This window comes from Hetaerina americana, unplaced genomic scaffold (assembly GCF_022747635.1).
Source record: "Hetaerina americana unplaced genomic scaffold, ioHetAmer1.1.p SCAF_4, whole genome shotgun sequence".
NCBI lineage: Eukaryota > Metazoa > Arthropoda > Insecta > Odonata > Calopterygidae > Hetaerina > Hetaerina americana.
Window position 1 is genome coordinate 96219321 of NW_027286985.1, and position 20494 is coordinate 96239814.

The 20494-nt window shown below is 35.6% G+C and overlaps 1 protein-coding gene across 1 annotated transcript in view; it reads left to right on the forward strand.

Moving 5' to 3' along the window:
* The window catches only part of LOC139692519 (RNA-binding protein 12), a 42492-nt gene that overhangs the window by 5952 nt on the left and 16046 nt on the right, over positions 1 to 20494 (forward strand). Inside the window, exon 2 of the mRNA XM_071590739.1 lies at positions 12795 to 12978. Within this exon, the coding sequence (XP_071446840.1) occupies positions 12836 to 12978 (143 nt within the window). The 5' untranslated portion in view covers positions 12795 to 12835. The remainder of the gene's footprint in view (positions 1 to 12794; positions 12979 to 20494) is intronic.

A 20494-nucleotide genomic window follows, 5' to 3' on the forward strand; every position in this document is an offset into this window, starting at 1 on the left:
TAGTTTTGTTTCCTTGAAGTTGCATCCTTAAAAATTTAATCTACTTCTTGAAACATTCAACAAGAGAGCATAATAGAATACAAGCTGAAGCAGTAACACTCTTAAATGGGTTAGAAGTTTGATACCGTTATCAATCATCACGTAAATATTGGCATTATGATACCAAGAAATGATTCCCTGGAGTAGCAGTTATACCATGGGACTGACAGTTATACATGGCACTCTTGGGCTTGACCAGCAGCTAAACATGCCATCCTGATCTGCCATCGCTGGATTATGAATTCTTAATAGAACAGTTCACCATGGTGGCTCTGCTGTAAACCTTCAATTTCACAAACTCAAAATATTCAAACCAAACTCCTAATTGGTACTAGACCTTTTTCTCCTCCTTCTATTGTGATACCGTTACAAAAGTTCCTTGTCATGCATATAGACTTTTATTGGTGCTACTATCAATTAATTTTGCAGCAGTTACGAAACTGTCTTGTACTAATAGTATGTGTGCTATAAGTGAGCCTCTCGGCTTAGGGATATATTCTAAAAGATGTCTACTAGCTCATGCCAAATTGTTTGCTGTGTAATTTCATGATCACTTGATTTTGTGTTCTAACTATATTCTCCAACCAACCATCCAAATCACTTCTTAGACCAAGTAAAATTGGTTATAAATATGAATGCATATTAAGTTGAGCTGTATTAAATGAAATTTCTTTATTATTTTAATTTTTAATGGGAAATGCAATCCCATTTATTTCAAACAATTTATTCCTTCTCAATTTGATTGATGTCTTTTGTTTATCTTTGTTGGCTTGTCATTGTGGCACTTGGTGTTGCTATTGTTTCTTCTTGGCAATAGTCGTTCTTAAAGTATGGTTTTCCTTTGATTTTTATACACTAATTAATGCAATGGGATTGCATGTGCGGTTCTTGTTTTGTGCTAGTTTCTGCAGCCATGATAAAATATCTATCCAACTCCCCTTGATGGCTGACATGCATAAGCAATTATGAAATTTTGGCTCTTGATGTTTATTTTATGCTAGTAATTTGTTGTGAACTTCTCAGGGCAATATCAGGAGAAGGGAGGTGGATACTGCCGTGTGCTTGTGGCTTATGTTGAAATGAATTTTATTGCATAAATTACAATACACTTTATCAAAGAGATATATGCCTTCTTAGTCCTTGAAAGTTAAAAATCAACATTGTAAAAGTTCTTTCAAGATTATTCTACATTTTGGAAGTGAATTTCATGTCAACCTGCTCCTGGTATAGCTTCAGAAATGTAGTCATTAAATGAAGATTATTTTTAAAGAATAAGAAATATTATAATATTATTTTTAAAGAAAATTTTAAAGAAATTGGAATTTCAAAATTACAGCTTCATTTTATTAGGTGAAAGGGTTTTTTAATCCGTGGTGTTAATATACAATTGGAAAAGTAATGTTTCCACTTAGTGAATCCTGCAATTGTTGGATTAATACACAAAAATTCAGTCCCAGCAATCAAATTTGGCATTTTTAAGCTTTCATTATGGTCTATGGAAAATGTAGTCATGGTGAAAATTGAATGCCATTTCACTAGCAAATGAATATAGTTAAATTTGAATTTCTTTTGCATATCAAATGTGTACCTACCAACAAAACTTGCTCCTTAATTTTTTATCGCAGATTTGGAATGAAGTTAGCCAGGTAATGGTATAATATTACTGCCATTCTCGTATGTTTTACAGGAAAAGATAATGGTGAAGGGAACTCAAGTTAACCATATTTGTGTCGATAACCACCCAGTGAAAAACCTTCATAATCAAGAATACTAAGCCAAATTCAGTTGATATATTTTGAGACAGTACTATCAGGCTTATTCAGTAAAACTGATTTCAATTGCTTAACGTAACTTGCTAATAATTAATTATTCCCAAGAAGCATTGGGCATTTTTTTAAAGAGAGCCTGAGCAATGGTAAAAGATTTTTAAATGCACTCGGAAGCTGAAAACATGAGATAAATGGTAACTTACTTTAGGTACATTGGTGTGGTTCACATGGAAATAATTAATGAACATTGGGGTCCATGTAGGATCCCATGTTTAAGTGAGGAAGCATTAAAAAATGTATATACCAATACATATACACATGTGTGTGCATGTATATTTTTTCACACATACAAAAACTGACTAAATGGCATAAGGATATTCACATGCTTGTGTGTGAATATGTTAAATAATTACTTAATTATTAGCGAACTGCTGTCAACTAAGTTCTGAACTGAAGGGAAAGGGAATGATTCAGTACATCTTCACGATCTAGAATATCTCCTTGCCTCAAGACAAATTTGCTCCTCAATTGATTTACCAACCATTGACCCATAGCAAGCCTCAACAATTTTTGAGGAGTCATCCCAAAGAGGGACCTTACGGTAGACACCATCATGATAATATTCCCAATTCATTTTAGGGCAGTAATTAATGTTTTGTACTATGGGTTTGTTGTATGAAAAGAATCTAAATTTCTTTCTCTAATACTCTGGCACTGGGAGAGTGTATTTTGCTCAATCCAAGAAACCGCTAATTATCTTCTACTGATCTTTTACTGTGTATCTTATGTAATGCTAGCAAAATTGTTTATAGTTAAAGACATGGAAACTTTAAAACTGAGAGTATTGCTATCATTCATTCAATGTATAAATGGTAATATGTGTTAGGAATTCATCTAAAAAAATGACAACACATTGGTCATGGTATCACACATTCATGAAAGGTTATTTATAAGTTATACAAAGTTACTGGATGAGTAAAGTGTTCCGAATAGGTTTTTAATTTCTTACCATTATATACTGGCTTGTATGAAGCCTTCAATAACATCAATCTAAAGGCGTGGACAGGGTGGAGATCACCTGGCACCTAACATTCACATATTCGGGATTGGGGACAGTTCCTTCGATCCTGTGTCTCCTGCATTTGCTCAGAAAATCATCTTGGGTTTTGGATGGACCTGTCTACAAGCATCATGTGGATTAGAACCAGAAACCCTCCAGGTGGTAGTTGAAGAAGTACATCATAGGCTACAACTTCTGGCCTAAAGCGCATTTCTTCAATTAATTCCCTTGGAATAGGGGTTTAATTAATTGTGTACCTAAACAAACTTTACTTTTTAAATCACATGAGAACCTATATTCTGGGAAAAACAGTTTTGAAATATGTTGAAAAATTAATAGCTGGGTGATTTCAGTTCAACCACAATAGAAGAAACAAAACAATGCAACAAATGTAGTTGCATGACTGCATAGTAGAGACAATCTTAAATGTAACATCTAAGTGAACACCTTATTTTGGCGTAGATGCAGTTCTCCACCTGTGCTCCAGACAATCTTTTCTGCTGTAGTAGGAAGTTATCTGGTAATAGAATATGCTTCAATGGAGTTCATGCTTGGTAGGTCTGCAACCATTGCAGCTGTTTAGTTTTCATCTACTGTTAACGAAAGAGGGCCTGTGGTGGAAGAGCTTTCTTTACTGTGCATTGTCTTGCTTGAAATTATGTGGAGTAATGAGGTAATCGATTGGGAAGTGAGAATTTTGGGGGTCTCTGCAAATATATGATTCTGTTTAGCATTTGGAGTTAAACTGGAAAGAAATGAATGCTGCATAATTTGGAATTCATTTGCCCTAAGTTATGAAGGAGGAAGTGAAGGACAGAATATTCAGACTGTAATCTCTCTTGAAAATGGTGTTTTTATTATCTCTTTAAGTAAGTTGCGAGTTTTTATGTTTAAATCTAGACCAGAGTTTCACTTAGTGTTAGATTGCCGAATTCAGGGATTTATTTAATTTTCATTACTTTTACCAACCCGATTCAGAGATATTAAGGAATGCATGTAATAGAACACTAAAATACCTGTTCCTTGGGACAGTCCTTGCTGTATTTTACTTGTAAGTGGAATACCTCCGTAGCAAAATCATCTCTTATTAGCCTTTAATATTTATAATGCCTTTCTTATCCGGTTGAAATAAAGAAGAGGTTGTTGACATACTTTTGAATGGGCAGGTTTCAGTGGTTTTCAAACCATGCCTGTCAATCAGCATCCAAATATTTGTCAACCTAATTTTGCGGAGATTAGTTAATAATGGATTTGAATGTAATTCAACAACTGTTTAAAACAAAGGCCCCCATGCTTTTTTATAACCATCCTGCAAAATTCCTTTTGTACCAAAATTAAACTATTTGTATATCTCTGCAAGAAATTACATTTTCTACTGATATTTTAGTATTAATCCAGACTAAGCCTTTATGTAGGATTTTTTGACATGAAAATAACAAAGGCAAATCTGAACATTCAAGCCATAGTGGCTGAAAACACCTAGGTGGGAACTGAACCCTTTTGACCTATGGATTGGCAGATGTGGACAGTGCCTGGCCACTACGAAGCTGGGCAAGTATAGTATGATTATAAATAGTATCAAAGAATTAGAAATCCATCCTTTGAGAGGATTCCTTTAATGTGAAAGTGGCCTGATGGCTGTACATTTAAGTGTCAGAAATGTAAATTACTACTACTTATCTCTCGGCCAAATTGTTTCCAATCAATCAAGAAATTAACATTTTTCAATTAACCATTAGCAACAGTGTAAACAACTAAGAATTTTAAACGCATCTGTTAGGAAAGTAATTTAATTTTGTAATGCATTATTTTGGTGTTACAGCTGTTGAGAGAAATCAAAATGTGATGAGCTGAATAAATTTCAGTGCTTCTAATTCAGAGCTTAGTTAAGAGAGCTGGGTCAAGGTCTCATATTAAAGTTCTTGAACCGTACTTTGATATGATAGCGCTTAAAAAATACCAAGTTTTTTCTGAAAAAGAATCTTTATTCTGAACATTCAAATAGCTTACATTTTTAAAATGGGATCACTTGAAAAAATAATTTCAAAAAATGGAATGCAATGAATTTCAATATATTTCCAAGCCAATCTGCTGTACAGGTGTCTTCAAAAATAAATTCAGGATGTTTTAAACATTTACATCTGCTGTGGTGGTACAGTCTCCTTCGGTAGTCCCATGCCATTGTCTTTCTCATCCTGGCTTCGCCAGCACTGATGTACGAGGATGCCATTCCAATGCATACTAAGAATGCCAAGTGGTGCAGGGTGTGTGTGTTGGACCAAGTCCACAGAGATAAGGAAGGCTTCCTAGACTCCTTGCTCATCTTCAGATGAAGTGAGAACTTATTCCAGGCACCAGAAGTCACCACGTTGACATGCCATGAAACCAATGGTAGTCAATGAAGCTAAGATCATCATGGCATTATTTTTGCCTCCATTGAAGATGCTGGGAAGGAGTATTGTCTAGTGAGCCCTTTACTCTTACCCACTGGGATGAGAAGTGCAATTGGTATGGTGTCAATGGTCTTTGCAGATATAGTCCAGTCTGTCCTGTTAAGTTTCTCATCTTTGTGCCCTGCATAGAATTAATGTTGGCTGCAGTCAACCCATAAAGCTGTCTGAGTACCATGAATTGCTCGCAGTAAACAAGGTGATGGCTTCATTTCAGCTGGCCTCTTCACAGTGCCATCAATTCCATTGAATCAATGGGAGGTTTCGATTAGATGGCACTACTTTGACACCTAAGTCTTCCTAATGTAATCACAGACTTGTGATCAGAAGTGACAGAAGTCCATTGTGCACTTCACTTCAGAAAAGAATACTTTGGTGGTGAAGTGCCACCTGATTAATTGTGCAAGTACCCATTGAAAACAGTGCCAAGAGTTGGCCCAACAGAATTTACTTTTGGCGTGCTGCAACTTTTCACTGCTGTCACCCCTTTTAGATGAAGGTGAATTGTCAATTATACATTATTTCAATTGATATCCATAAGCAGCATCTTTCAAAATGAAGTAGTTAATAGCAAAATCACTAAGTATTATAAACTCTGAGCTGCTCCTTATTACCAAGAAATAATTAAGATTTGCAATTAAAGAATATTAGTGTTTTGAAAGGGATTCATGGAAACCTGTTGTGAATTTCTCATGGTTTGTGATAAATTTTAAATTTGTATTCTTGTCAATTAGAGGCCACCATTCAAAAACTTCAATGTGAGACCTTCATCAGCTCTCTTCCTGATGCTCTTAAAGTAAAAGAGATACAAAGTCAATCCCAGTAGCTATGACAGGCATATCTGTGGCTCATGGGATTCGCGGGCATTACCCCCTTCCCCCCCCCCCACTTAGAGGCCAACTTATTTCCAGTAATAATACCCACCCATGGTGACAGTTCATCTTGGAATTGTTGGACCTAGTGAGTAGCTTCAGTGATTGTGTTGCTTGGTATCGGATGCTGTCATAAGAGACCATTGGGGAATTAGCTTTATTCTCGATATTTCTCTGCTCTTATACCTTCTTCATAACTGGTGATGGATGAAATTACAAAATGATATCTACCTTAAAGCTTATCTGCTCAAATTCGTCTGGCAAATTAGGTCTGGAATTAGATATGGTGGAAGAAGTCTTGCAAAACGTACAACCCATTATCAGCACTTATGCCATCTTGAATGATCGAGTAAAATGTGCGACAAGGTTTATAAAGAGTAAAAGTAATCACATCAATTTTATCCAAAAATACTCTGCCAATAGTATCATATTACCATTTAGGTATCCCCGGGAAGTTACCATTTGTAATTTAGCTTTCATTTGATTTGTTCCTGTAACTGGGCCAGCCACCCCATGAAAATTGTGGATCAGAAAACCTTGCAAAATTGAGGATTTTGGAAGATCAATGTTATTTTATGAGAAAAAAGTTGACAAAACAAGGAAAAGCATCTTATGATGGATTAATTTAGTGAATTTTTTAACAAGCTGCTTTTAGTATGTTTTATGTATTCTTCAAGAAGGTAAAGAGTTATTCGTTTCATGTGTGTCTGGAGTGTTAACTGATGGGGGTATTTGTGTGCAGATGATTGGGCTGACCAACTGTCGTGCTGCAAAGCAATGGCTGAACTAAAGGTGCACTATAAATGAGCAGTTATTATTATGCACTTCTTTGTGAGAAAATAGTATGTTAGATAAATACTCGCCAAAAGAAATGAGTTTCTCACAAACATTGGGTGCCTGTTATTGACTAGTTAACGAATTGGTATTTTCCAAATTCTAGTGATAAAAAAATTCATGGCACAGTTGACATTCATCAAGGCGCTAAAAAATATTTGAAAACTCCAAATGAGCTCTCTAGCACATCTGGCATTTTAATTAGGTAAGCCCTTCAATGTTTTAGCTATTATTATTAAATTATCTGGCCTTTAATGCCTATGCTACATGGGAAACTGCTGAAATATTTGCTCATGAAAACTTAAATCATTGCATTAGATGAGGGATACATAATAGTGGAAATTATAGCACTCAACCTTGAAAAAAGAATCTATATCCATGAAAAGCTGGTATTAGAACCTATTTAACTGCTGGCCACCCTATATCAAAGACCTCTACAAATCTGTTGGTAGAAACATTGGGATTGGAAATTCTCAAGCATTAGACCCCTGTGTTATGAATCTGTTCTGAGAGCCAGTGGTGAGAACATTATGGTGAACCTGAAACAGGCCTAGTCATTTTTTTCTCTATATGTATGGAAAAGCTGCGAAGTAATATCTGTTGGTGTGTTATGGCACTTTTCCTTATGTTTAAATAGCTATAATAATAAAATAACTACTTTTGCCTCTATTGAAGTACATGTATGATTATACTGCTTCGTAAAAATGAAAAGGTCGAATGCCTAGTCATGCACAAAAGTCATGTTCATATTCATTTGCTTGAAGTACTGCAGGCTTTGGGACTTGGTTATCATAGTTTTCCAAATTAGCATTAAGTTTTTAAAGCATGCAGTATTTGTTCACCTATGGGTGATATTTTGGAGGTTTTCATCTAAGTTCAAAAACTACTTGGATAATTTTCATCTCCAAATCAAGGCTCTGCAGAAGAGAAGGAGAGTTTAATAGTGGTGGCATGCTGTTTTTGATCTTTTAAAACCCCTTGCACTTACTCAGGGTTCACTATGGTGGATGTGATGGTACTGCAGTGCATTGAGTGATGACAGGAAACATGGAATTAAGAAAATTCTCAGAGAGTGAAATTTTTGTGAGACTGGAGGGGGAATCAAGCATTTGAATTTCTGTTTAATTAGATTTTTATTACTGCAGTTGTGAAAAGTTTCATCTTCAGCCTTGGAGCCAGTTAATAAAACTCAAAATTATGGTACTAATTGAGTGATTCTGTGGATAGCTAGGCTACTCTTGTTCTGTGCCCTTGTCATGGCATGTCAACAGAGCCAATTACCTCTCCTAAGTGCTTCTAGGTAGATCAGGAATCTTTGTGGGAGTCTTCAGTTATGGCCCTTCCTCAAGAGAAGAGCGATTGCCATTGAATTTAATGGAAGGGTGTCAAGTTTCATTTGATCCTCACATAAAGAAATAGGAATTTCGGCTTGTAAAATTGGGAGAAGAAACCACGATTGGGTTAATCCAGAACTAAGCCTCCTTGTGTGTATGTAGAGCAAAAGTTCCATTTCAGAAGAATCATTAATAGGTATAATGGGATTAGTTTTAAGAAATGAAGTACCTAATGGAAAATTCATGAAGCATCTTGCTGCTGCTTTGATGGGTACAACAAGGAGTGAGCAAGCAAACCTTGTTTGCAGATATGGATGAATTGACTTCGCTGTCAATTGTCTTCTGGAGTTTTTGTAATTAATTGTTCAACGTATTTCTCCAGATCCCAGACTGTTAAATTTGATGTGTGAAATAGTTTGCATATAGTGAGAGTATACAAAACTTAAGAATTATTCAGTTGAATGAAAATAAATTTTCAATTTTGGAGTTTCAGGCATAAATATATGGTAAAATGTCATAATTTGAAGACTTTCAAATCTCTTTCCAATTTGCTTATATATGATAATTATTACATCAATTCAAAGAAAATTGTGTTGAAATTGTTAATCATCTTTTCTTTTTTCGAGGAATGAGTCAATCTGGAAATCAAATTTGAATTGTAGAAAGCAAAAAAGAATCAAAATAATTAGTTTATTATTTATGAATTCAAATATAATAATAAAATATATTATATTTATTTTTTATTTGTATTTCTTTTTTACTTAAACTGTCAAGAGACTTCTTTTTGCTGGCACTACGATTTTGTTTTTGCAAAAAACTTAAAGGACCTATCTTATCACAATTAAAAACTTGTCACAGCAGGTAACTTCCAGAATCTACAAGCTTCTTGAAATCTCCATGCCTCACAATGCTGTGAGGAATGGTGACTTCTCAATCACCCACAGCTTCCCTAAAATACTTCTTTTTCGGCCATTGATGATCTTGGCATTATCTGAACGATGTCAGTGAAAATCTTGCATTTTCAAAAATAATGTTCTCGTTAATAGCATCGCCTTGCAATTTTTTTTTGTTTCTGCATTTAAGAAGTAACCTTTCAACATCGTTGAGAATACTTAATCATTGTGTAGAAGCTTCTATCTCCTTAGTCTTATCCTTGAAGAGAGTGGAAATCCTTCATTTTGACTGATTGTAAATGCTTGCACTGCCATGGTCGCACATTGTTCCTGCTTTTCAGTGATCCTAATTTTCATTTCTTTTTTTATTTATATTCCCTTATGGCTGTCTTCTGGCTACACGTTCATAATTCACAAACTGAAGTGGCAAGTGTGCAATAATATTGAGAATCCCTCTCTCCTTGTTACTCACGCAAAATTTCAGTCATTAAGAGGGTCCTTTTTGAAAAAATCTTTGCATTTTGGGAAAACTCTCTAGTCGAGGTGCTTGCTAAGCAAGGTTCAACTGTGCATCAAATAGTAGCACAGGGCTAGAAGGTGTAGTGTTAATTTTAGCATTTATTTATTTAGCCTTATTTATATAACTTTGCTGGATAGTGGCTAATATTTAGCTATTGCTGAAGATATGGACTTTTTGTTTTAAGGTTTTAAAGATGCCCTATTCTTATTGCACGATTAGTGTGACTTTAATAATTGATAAAAAAACCTTTAGCTGAATGACCAATTAGAGATTCCCTTGAAACCCGTCTCAATTGTATGCTTTACACTGCCAGCTGACCTTTGTCTTAGTTGAGCCGCCTCATCATTAGTGTTGCCAGGGGTGTCAACTCAGCCTTGAAAACTGGGGAATTCATCTCAGTTACTACACCCTCTGTGAGAAAGCTGGTAATTTTCTAGGATTACAAGATATTTTGGAGTTTCTCTTTGATCGTGATGACATATGATGACCGGGTCCCAGGAAATGACCAGTCATTATGGAAATCATGAACTCCATCAGTCCAATGATGTTTTTGTAGAGCTTTCTCTTGGTTTATATTTCTAATATTGATATCGATTTTTCGGTAGGTTTAATTTGTGTTTCAACATATCCTCCTTTTAGCCAAGCAAAATATTCTCAGCATTTCTCCAACTTTAAACCATCTAAAAGTAGGATTTCGCAAGACCCTTGAAATTGGCATCTTTGTCGGCAATGACCTCCCCATTCGACATGAATGTTTTTCGCTGAGCCATTTTTTTCAAGTTTATAAGTTGAAAACACTGCTGGTAGCCAAATAAGGGGGGTGTTGAATTATTAGAACTAATTCCATAATGTACGCCTTAAAAACAGTGCAGGTGTACACCCATTCTTTTTCTGATGAAAGATAATTATTTTCTTTTCCAAAGAGAATGGTTTTTCTTAATTTCTCTGCTCAACTGGTGCAATAATTATGCATAATACTCTACTTTTATTGTGTATTCTTGTTGTGAGTAATTGATGTAGATGATTCCGCATGCATCCCAAAAAACCATGGCAATTACCTCTTCAGCTGAGTTGCATTCTTCAGGGGGTGACAGCGCCTAAAGGCGATTTGCCTGTAGGAACTCACTGTTCCTCTGTCACTGTTGTGTAGTAATGTCTCCATATCATCCTTGGCTATCTATCGGCACAGAAACTTGTCAGGATGGCGATGGAAAAGCACCAAATCAGCCTTCTAATCAACCGCAACAGCTGCATTTGTTATCCACTGAGCATAAATGTGGCACCCATCTTGCGAGGTTTTTTAAAGCACAATTTTTTGTGCTAAATTGAAAACACCATGTATCTTGTGATATTTTTGTGGTCTCAACTATTTTGCAAAATTTGATTCATCAATCACTCCAAATCATATTGTGGTTTTAGTCAATCATTTCAGATGATGTTCATCATTTTTAGATGTAGGGCCAAGTTTAAACAGTCTCAAACACAGGAGTGTGTGTGCCATGAATTTCATCCAACTTGGCTTTTATCTCTTTTGGGGTTTAGCCATTTAAATGGAAGTGTTCAATCTCCACCCAAAACTCATTTTTTTTTCAATAAGCAAAAATTATTTGTTTCAATGAGCTATGAAAATGAAACCACGTGATGGATATGATTGAAACTTAAACAGGATTCTGGTGAGAGATCAGGCTTACCAAAAGTAAACCTTTTCCACTACTATATATGATCTCTTGAATTTTCTGAGGAAATATTGAATAGCCCACATGAGAAAATAATGCAGTTATGTAAATAATCAAACTTTTAATTAAAATATATTAAAACATTGAAATTCTATGTTATCTGGAAAATGCTTGATGTGGAGAATGTGTGACTAGCTTGATTAATTACGTCGGTGCTCATCTTTTCCCCCTGATCTTTATGCATCCAATGCAAGCTTAGCACTTCAGTGTAAAAAAAGGATGTGCAGAATTCATTGTGCTCAACTGTCTAAAACTTTAGCCCTTGAAAAGTCATTATGAGAATGTAGCATTTTAGGATAAAAAATTTTACTTCTGTAAAATTGGTCTAGGTATTATTGGTTTCATGCCTCATTTTTATATTTTATATAATAGAAGGAACATTTGAACCCACGATATACGCATTGTGGGGTCTGCCCCCTTCACAATAAACTTCCCTTTATTGAGTGAAAGAAAATTTATTTTTGAAAAATGATCTAATTATTTAGTGAATATTTGTCACTTTTATTGATCCAACATTTTTAGAAATTGTATAAAAATATTGATAAACATGAATAAGATGAAATATAATGTTCAGTATACTTCTTAGTATACAGGTATAGTCTATTATTTTACAGATTCTTGTTATAGCCCTCCAATGAATCCTTTGATGGCTCTTCCAAACACTGTTGATGTGGCTAATATTTGTTAATTTATATGTGCTATTTTCTATGACACCATGCTTACAACTCTATTAATTGACTATACATTTAATCGGACCATATTGATGCAGTGAAAGTCTCTATTATCAGTGGAATGAGTGCTTTCAAATGTTGAAACTCATCTAGATGGCATTGTGTAAAATCTGCAAATGGAAAGGATCTGTTTAGAGAGGTGACATTTGCATAGCAGACCCATGCCATGGATTTTTATTATGGCCATTTAAATGAATTTTTGTTTCCGCAAGCAAAGTATAGATATAGTTTTATTTAGAATGGTATAGTTGTACATTTGACTATTTGATTCACATTGATTAGTCTTCCTTCTACTTGATATCAAATTCTAGTTGAGGTAATGTTCATGAGGTCATCAAATAAACCCATTAATCACCTTGAATGCAAGATCAAGTGAATGATTGGGGGTGTATTTAAATTGCAATTTGTTCACTTTGCACTGAAGAGTCAGTGTGTGAATATGTAGACTTTGGGGGAAGCAAGTTGCTCTGGAAAGTGTTAGTGTAAGGCATAGACATGTTACAGTACCTTCTAAACTTCATCTGCAACATCTGGTGCAATTTGAATTGATTCGCAGGTAGTACATCTTTAAGAAAAGGGTACTGAAGGATATCCAAGATGAGTGTCATAATCAGGCTGCAGAATCTGCCATGGTCAGCAAACGCCCTGGACATCAGGCAGTACTTCAGGGGTCTGTCCATTCCAGAAGGTGGTGTCCACATTGTTGGCGGGGAGCAAGGAGATGCATTTATTGCTTTCAGGTAGGTTTTTAGGCAGGCATTTAGAGAAGCCATGTGGAAGTTGTGAGTCATGTGGGTGTAATTGTCATATGTAGAATGGATGAAAAATAAAAATGTTATTCTTGCATATTTGGTTTTTTTGACAAAAATGCAGCTTTAAAAAATAGAAAGAAGTACAAATGGCACACCCCAGCAATGATGAGAAGTAATAATTTCTTTTGCTTGATAATAACACCGTCAAAGCCAGTAAATGTTGACTTTGTTATACATACTTAACGGATTTACTGGGAGTCATTCTGTGTTTAGGGAGTCAAGTTGGGAAGTGTACCCCTTGATCCCTTTAATTTTCCAATACATTTTCCCTAGTTGGGCTTAAGTATTGCTGATTGCACATCATAAGGTACTTTGTTTTAATGGTGACAGTAGAGAAGAACATACTCTCTTTCACTCTTCAATACCTACTTAATATTTTAAGGAGATGGGAAGAAATTCAGTTATATTTATACAATTACAATTTTAAGAAATGAATTTGCCTGATTTGACCATTCAAAAAAATGGATTGGTTTACCTTACAAAGCTAAGCATATCTAAATGGTATGGCAAATTTGCATTAAAATGAGATAATGCAAATGCAAGGATAATGTAAATATCATGCAAATTTGCATTATGCTTGCTGGAATTTGTTCAACAAAGAGACATTTTGGAGGTGGGATTACTAGTCACAGAAAAGGGAATTTTATTTTAAGTGTGTATCAATTTGAAATTAATTTCTTGTTCTTAAAGAGCAGTTCCAAAGGCATGACTCAGTGAACTTCATTATATGCTTTGGCTCGGATTTGGTATGATTCTTTTCCATCAAGTCCACCTGAATCATGAGGAAAATTGCTTAATTCATGGTTTCAGCTTAAGTGAAAAGTTGACACATTTTGTGCCCTATTTTGATCACAAATCAAATGCGAAGTGCTACAGGATCAAATTTTAAGTTTAGATTTCTGTGAGTTTATGTTGACTTTAGGCTTGAAGAAGGGTACTGAAAGAGTAGTTAGAAATTGTCCCTTGGACTAATGTGATGCATAAAAAATACACAGTCATCTGACTCACTGAACCCAAATGAAACTACACTTCACCTTTAGTTGAGATTAGATAACCTTCACTGCTAAGGGCCAGGCATCAACAATTACTCACAAAATGTCTGACTTGCTTTAAGTTCAGACGGACAGCTGATAAATATATTCTAGAGAAAGAACAGGCATCATATTGTGAGTTCCTAAAACTTTTAGGTCGCCCAATTTTTTTATATATTAATTTGAGACTCATTCTTTGGTAATAAATTCCTGGTCAATTGAATAATCAGAATCTTTGCATAAATTTTATTTTAATCTCTTGCCCTAGAGCCTTTAAAAATTTTATTCTGAATGAAAATAATAAATTCACTATCCAAGCAGATATTACTTCACCATTTTATTTGTAAGAACTGGCTGAATTTAATGTTACCTAATTTTGATTATTCCCAATTTTTTGATTGTTTCCTTTTAGGTTTCATATCAAATTACTGATGTTAACTGTATTAAATTTTGAAATCTTAGTCTTTTATATTTGCATACAAGGTTTAGCTGATACTCAGAAAGTCATGCGTTATGTTCTCTTATTAAAATTAATGATGCCAAATTAGTTATGACATTGCAGTAATGAGGGCTCTAATAGAGAGGAGCATAGAATAAAATTAGGATGTTTGCCTGTTTAGTAGTAATACTGAATATATTGCAGAAAATAGGAGTAGTTTAGGGGATAGGTGGCTAATCCGCAGCCTGTACATCTCATATTACTCAGGTGCAAGTGGCAATTGGAGAGTTTCAAATGGGCAATATTCAGTATGGGAATAAGACAGGGTTGTCCACTGCAACTTGTGTCGTTGAACGTCTATGTTGAGGTAATGGTTAATGAGGTATGGGATGAACAGAGATGGGAGTGAAAGTTAGTGGAGAATTCATAAAATCAGGTTTGTAGATGACCAAGCTTTAGTTTGTCAGTCAGCCAAAGAGTTGCACACTCTGCTGAGTGCATTAAAAAGTCAGTGTGGTAGGTATAGGATGAGAGTAAAAGTTAAATAAAACAAAGATTATGTGGGTGAATTCTTCTCGGGTCTTCCACCGGGTCAATGGCTCCATAGCTGCCGACCTTTCGATTCCCGACTCGGTCATCGTCATCAGGGCTGATTGCCGTTCCGCCAAAAAGTTTCAAATATCAGATCTTTCAAAGATTATGTGGTTTTCTAGGAAGTGGGAAGCTAAGCTAAACCTTAAAATAGGAGGGCAAAAACTAGAGTAGGTGGGACAGTTTATGTACCTCGGGAGTGTTTTGGACCAAAATGGTGGAAGCAGTAGGAACATTAGGAGAAGATTTGCTTTAGGCAAAGAAGCTTTCGCAAGAAGAAGGGAATTAATAAGAGGGACATTTAGTAAGAATGTTAAGATGAGGCTAATCAAAACTTAGATATGGGGTGTGGTTTTCTATGACATGGCATCATGGTCATGGAAACAGGATGATAGGCATAGATTGGAGGTTTTTGAAATATGGCTGTGGAGAAGGTGAAGAGGGCAGAAAACAAATGAAGAAGTGCTAAGTATAGTGAGGGAAGAGAGGGGATTGTTGGGAGAAATCAAAAATAGATGGGAAATATGGGTGGTGAGCATTTTGATGTGTCGTGGGATGTTAAACACTTTGATAGAGGGGGAAATGATTGGCAAATGAGGACAGGGCCTGAGTAGGAAACAGATTAAATGAAGAATGCAATGTATCTTTCCACTGTCCTTTATTCATGTACAACTCAGTTGTACGTACGTCAATAAAGGACTGTGGAAAGATACATTGTATTCTTCATTTAATTGACATGAATTTCCACAAAGTTGAGCCGGGAACAATTGAATATTTAGGAAACATATGTTGGATGGAATGGAAGGAAGAAGTATACAGAGATAAAGAGGGGCCCAGTGTATGGTTTGATATTTGCCTCTGTTTTGTTGAGAAAGACAAGAGAATTGTTGCTGAACCATTTGGCGCCTTTTGTCCATCCAAAAGCTACCTTAAGTGGCAGATTACCAGAAAATAAACAATATTTGAAATAAAAACCATAAAGTTATCAAGTCAAAGGTGATTGTGATTGGTAATGGTAGAGTTCTCTGAATACTAAGCCTAAAAGCTTGTGAAATTTTTCAATGGGGATAGGAGGACCTTTTCCTTTCCCTGTGCTACCTATGGTTTCCCAGGAAATTGTGGTCACACGTCATAGGTGATGCTGAGGATGCCCTTAGGCATGCATGGGATTCAAAACTGGGCCTTTGGTTAACAGTTCAACTCTCTACCCCTGCATGAAGTACATATCCATCAATGCATAAATGGGTATGTACTGTGTGTGCATAAGATATTGTAAGTGAGTTTATCTGTCCCATTCAATGGCTGAATTCAAATTAAGATACCTCTGCACACATTGTTGGGTTGTACAGGAATTGAAATCAAATAAGACCATGGGGTAGAAAACATTTATGTGGATTTGATTAAGGGACTAGGAAAACATGGAAGTAAGAGTTTTTATGGACTATTGAGTACTATGGACTAAGGAGCAGTAATTAGGGAGGAATCGATTGGAAGATTTTGCCAGATCAGTGTTTGTTTCTAGACCAAAAAAAAGGAAGGCAGCTAAATGTGAGGGCTAAATAGCGATAAGTTTGATTTTGCATGCATTTAAAGTGGTACTCAGTGTCATTAATATGAGAGTGAATAAAAGGGTAAATGATTTTATAGGGAATTGTGTTTGGGTTCTGAAAGGAGAAAGACATGAAAGGAATTGATTGAACAAATAAGAATGAAAGCCTTAGTTGAATTCATGTAGTCATATAGATTTGTCGATGACGAAACTTGCCCATCAGCCAAGGAGTTGCAAGCATTGCCGAGTGCATTAGGAAGTCGATGAGAGGTATGGGATGAGATTAAATGCAAACAAGGTTATGTGGTTTCAAGAAAGAGGAATACTAAGTTAAATATAAAAATAAAGAGTTGTTATACTAGAGCAGGTGAAACAGTGTACTGATGTGAAGTGTCTTGGACTGAGATGACTATAGTAGTAGCAACAGAAAAAGAATATGCATTCAGCAAAGAAACATTCACAAGGAGAGAGTTGATGATGCTGAGATGTTGAGTTGATGAGGTTGGGACGTTGTGTGAGGATGTTAAGAAAAGGCTAGTCAAAACTTAGATAAGGAGCATAGTTATGTACGGTGCGGAAACATGGTCATTTAAGCAGGAAGATAGGTGTAGATTAGGGGCTTTTGAAATGCAGGTGTGGAGAAGGTGAAGTGGACTGAAAAGAAAACAAATCAGGTGCTGAGTATTGTGTTGGAGGAGAGGAGATTGTTAGGATAAATCACAAGGAGGCAGGAAAAAGTGATGCAAATCATATTGATCAGCTGTAGGATGTTCAAGACTGTGACAGAAGGGAGAGTGTTATGCAAACGAGGAAGAGGCTGGAATAGGATAGGGATTTTGGCCGAACTGAGGGAAGGGAGGAATTATAAGGAGTTGAAGACGGGCTTATTTTATTGTATGGCATAATGCTGTTCTTTGTTAAGGAGTGGCGAGGAAATGTATTGTTGTACCATTTTATATTGTGTCCATCCAAAACCCCTCATCTTAGCCAGTAGAATACCAATAATAATTTCCGATCCAAAAAGAAATTCTTTAGAGCTAATCCTATGAAGCAATAGGAGGGAAAGAGTGGGGAAGAAATGTGAACCAAACAGCCATGGACTTGCATTGGTAAAGGGATAATCTGTTGCCCCGAGGATAAAATACCCCATCAAAATAAGCTTAAATACTCTAATTCTCAGTAAAGAGCTTGTACCCGTAATTTTGGTAATGGAAATTGTTCAGTAAATTTTGGGTGTCATCTTGAGAAATGATCAGTGGACAAAAATGCTTGGTACTCGCAAAAAGAAATGTTTGATTTGTTTATTTGAAATAGGTCAGCTTAGTTCTAAGAATATGTCCCAATGCACTGATGCATTTTTATGGTAATTGCATGATTTGTTTGATGGAATGGTTTTCAATGTCACAATTCTGCAACTGGGAAGTTTTGACTGTGTATGTCCATAGACCAAAAACCACTTTAAATCACATGGCATAAATCGCCAAGCAATTTACAATCTTCCTGAATTACCTTGTATAAATGGAATTACTTGACACTTCCCTCCAATTACCATGGATCAAAGTGAATTGCCTTTTTATTAATGTGATGGTTTATTCATTCATGGATTAATTTACCATAACACTTGGCATGTTTACAGTGAAGCACTGCAACGCTACCCTCCAGATTTTCTGAAAATAATAAAAGATATTTTTATTTTACTGACTGTAAACACTGTTGATGTTATTCAAGGAAAAGAAAGGTGAATGCTATGGCAAACTAATTAATTTGCAGAAAGAGCAATTATTACATATGTAGGATTTAAAAGCATGGCACTCTGCAAATAAACCCATGTCATGCCTATGTGAATTAAAGATCCTAGTCTGTGTCCCCATAATCTTTCTTTATTGATTATAAAAAATGCATTGTGCAGATGGAGACATCTGATGCTCCGTAGAACTTCTGAGAAATCTTTGACTCTCTTGACTGTGGGGCTGAATTGTCAGCAGACCATCTAACATACGCACAGTCCCAACTGCCACCCAGTATGCCCTTGAAAAAATTAGCTTGCCACTGTCATCTGTCGCCAATAATGAAGCCAATCTTACTAGCCACTGGTATAGCTCTTAATTCTTTTTTTTGTTGAACTTATCATTGTTAAGAATGCATTTCCAGTAAAGTTTAAATACCGAATGCTGAATTGCTATGGCTTCATTATTACTCTGTATTACCTTTGGTAATGAGTCTGCCAAGTTACTTGGTCTTTTTATTGAAGAATTGCTAATCATGCCATAATAACCCATTTTGTTGTTGTACTCGTAATATAATTTTGGTTAAGAAGATCATTAATTCTTATATTGGTCATAATCATATGTCAGTTACTTAATTATGTAAGCATTTCTACAAATGCTGGTCAGGTACACAAGCGGCCACAACCTAAATGTAATGTGCTTGATTTCTTATATTCAGGGTGTGGTTGCTTTTAAGAAATTGTATATTCAACTAGTTTTCTACAGTAAGAAGCTCATATTTAAAAGAATGCCAGGAAAGAATTTAAAGGAAGCTCTTTGGGTAAAAAGCTGTTCACACAAGGGTGACTTATAGAATGACATTTTTACCCCCACCGATATCCAACTTGTGGGCAAAAATATAGATTCATTTGGTGAAGGGTGCTAGAGCAATTTTCCATCAGTGTTTGCTTCTTTGTGGTAAGAGTTCAACTGATCAGCATGGTAAATTCTATACTGATGACACACTACTTGAAGTTTTCTCCTCAGAAAGTGGGGACTGCAATTCTGACTAACATCAGCAATTGTCTGGGTTCATGGCATGAGAAGCCATCTTTATGCTGCTCCGCACTAATCTTAGACACAGTCAAAATACATTACTTTCAGATCTCTAAGCCTACTTAATAATGTTTCAGCGTGTTATTAGTGAGATGTTTTCGAGTATCCTCATAACTTACCAAACTCCTAAGGATTGCTGCCTATCTGCTAGTTAGAGCCTCCAAGATTGTTAATTTTTGGTCAGTCCTTATATCTTATTCTTAAAGCAGTGCATCTGCATAGTTGCTTTTTCCAACGTACTGACATGGTAAATCTGAAATAAACTTAATCTAACAAGATTGGCCTACAAATCCGTTTTACTACTATCTATGTGTGACATGAAAGCATCGTCAACCAGAACCCTACATGTGTCAGTATGGAATAGACATGTTTAATCATTTTTCATTTTCTTGGGTTGGAGTTGAGCAAGCAAGTACCTTATGTTTTTGCCTGCACATGGTCTCCTTTTGTACCTTATTATTGGGTTTTTATGTTCTTATTCGGCCAATAATTTCATAAAAGGTAAAAATCAATTGGTTCCATTAATGGTGAAGGCTAATTTCACTAAGAATATAAGGTGTCTGTATTCTGGTTAACAGGAGAGTTACCAGAATTAGTTCCATATTTCAAATGAAATGGGCGAGTGCCATTGCAGGGCTGCTACTTGCCATCTGGAAAATTGGAATGGAATATTGGGAAAATTACTGGAAATTATTATTCCTGGGCATTTTTATTTCTACTCATTGACAGGATATGGTTTAATATTTGTCCTGTATTATATGAAGGGAGGCAGAGGCTGTAATTATTCAGGAAAGGAAATGTATTGCTTCTTGCCTTAAGTATTCATTATATATTTGCTATCAAACTTATTTCAACAAACTTTGTTAAATTAACCTTAAGGTTTTCATACGATATCCTGGAAAATTTCATAATAAATGCATCTAAATAAATTAAGAGTATGATATTTTGTAGCATGGGGGTGTCGAGATAAATTTTAAGGAAAAGTATGGGAAGGCATGATTTTTGGTCTGAA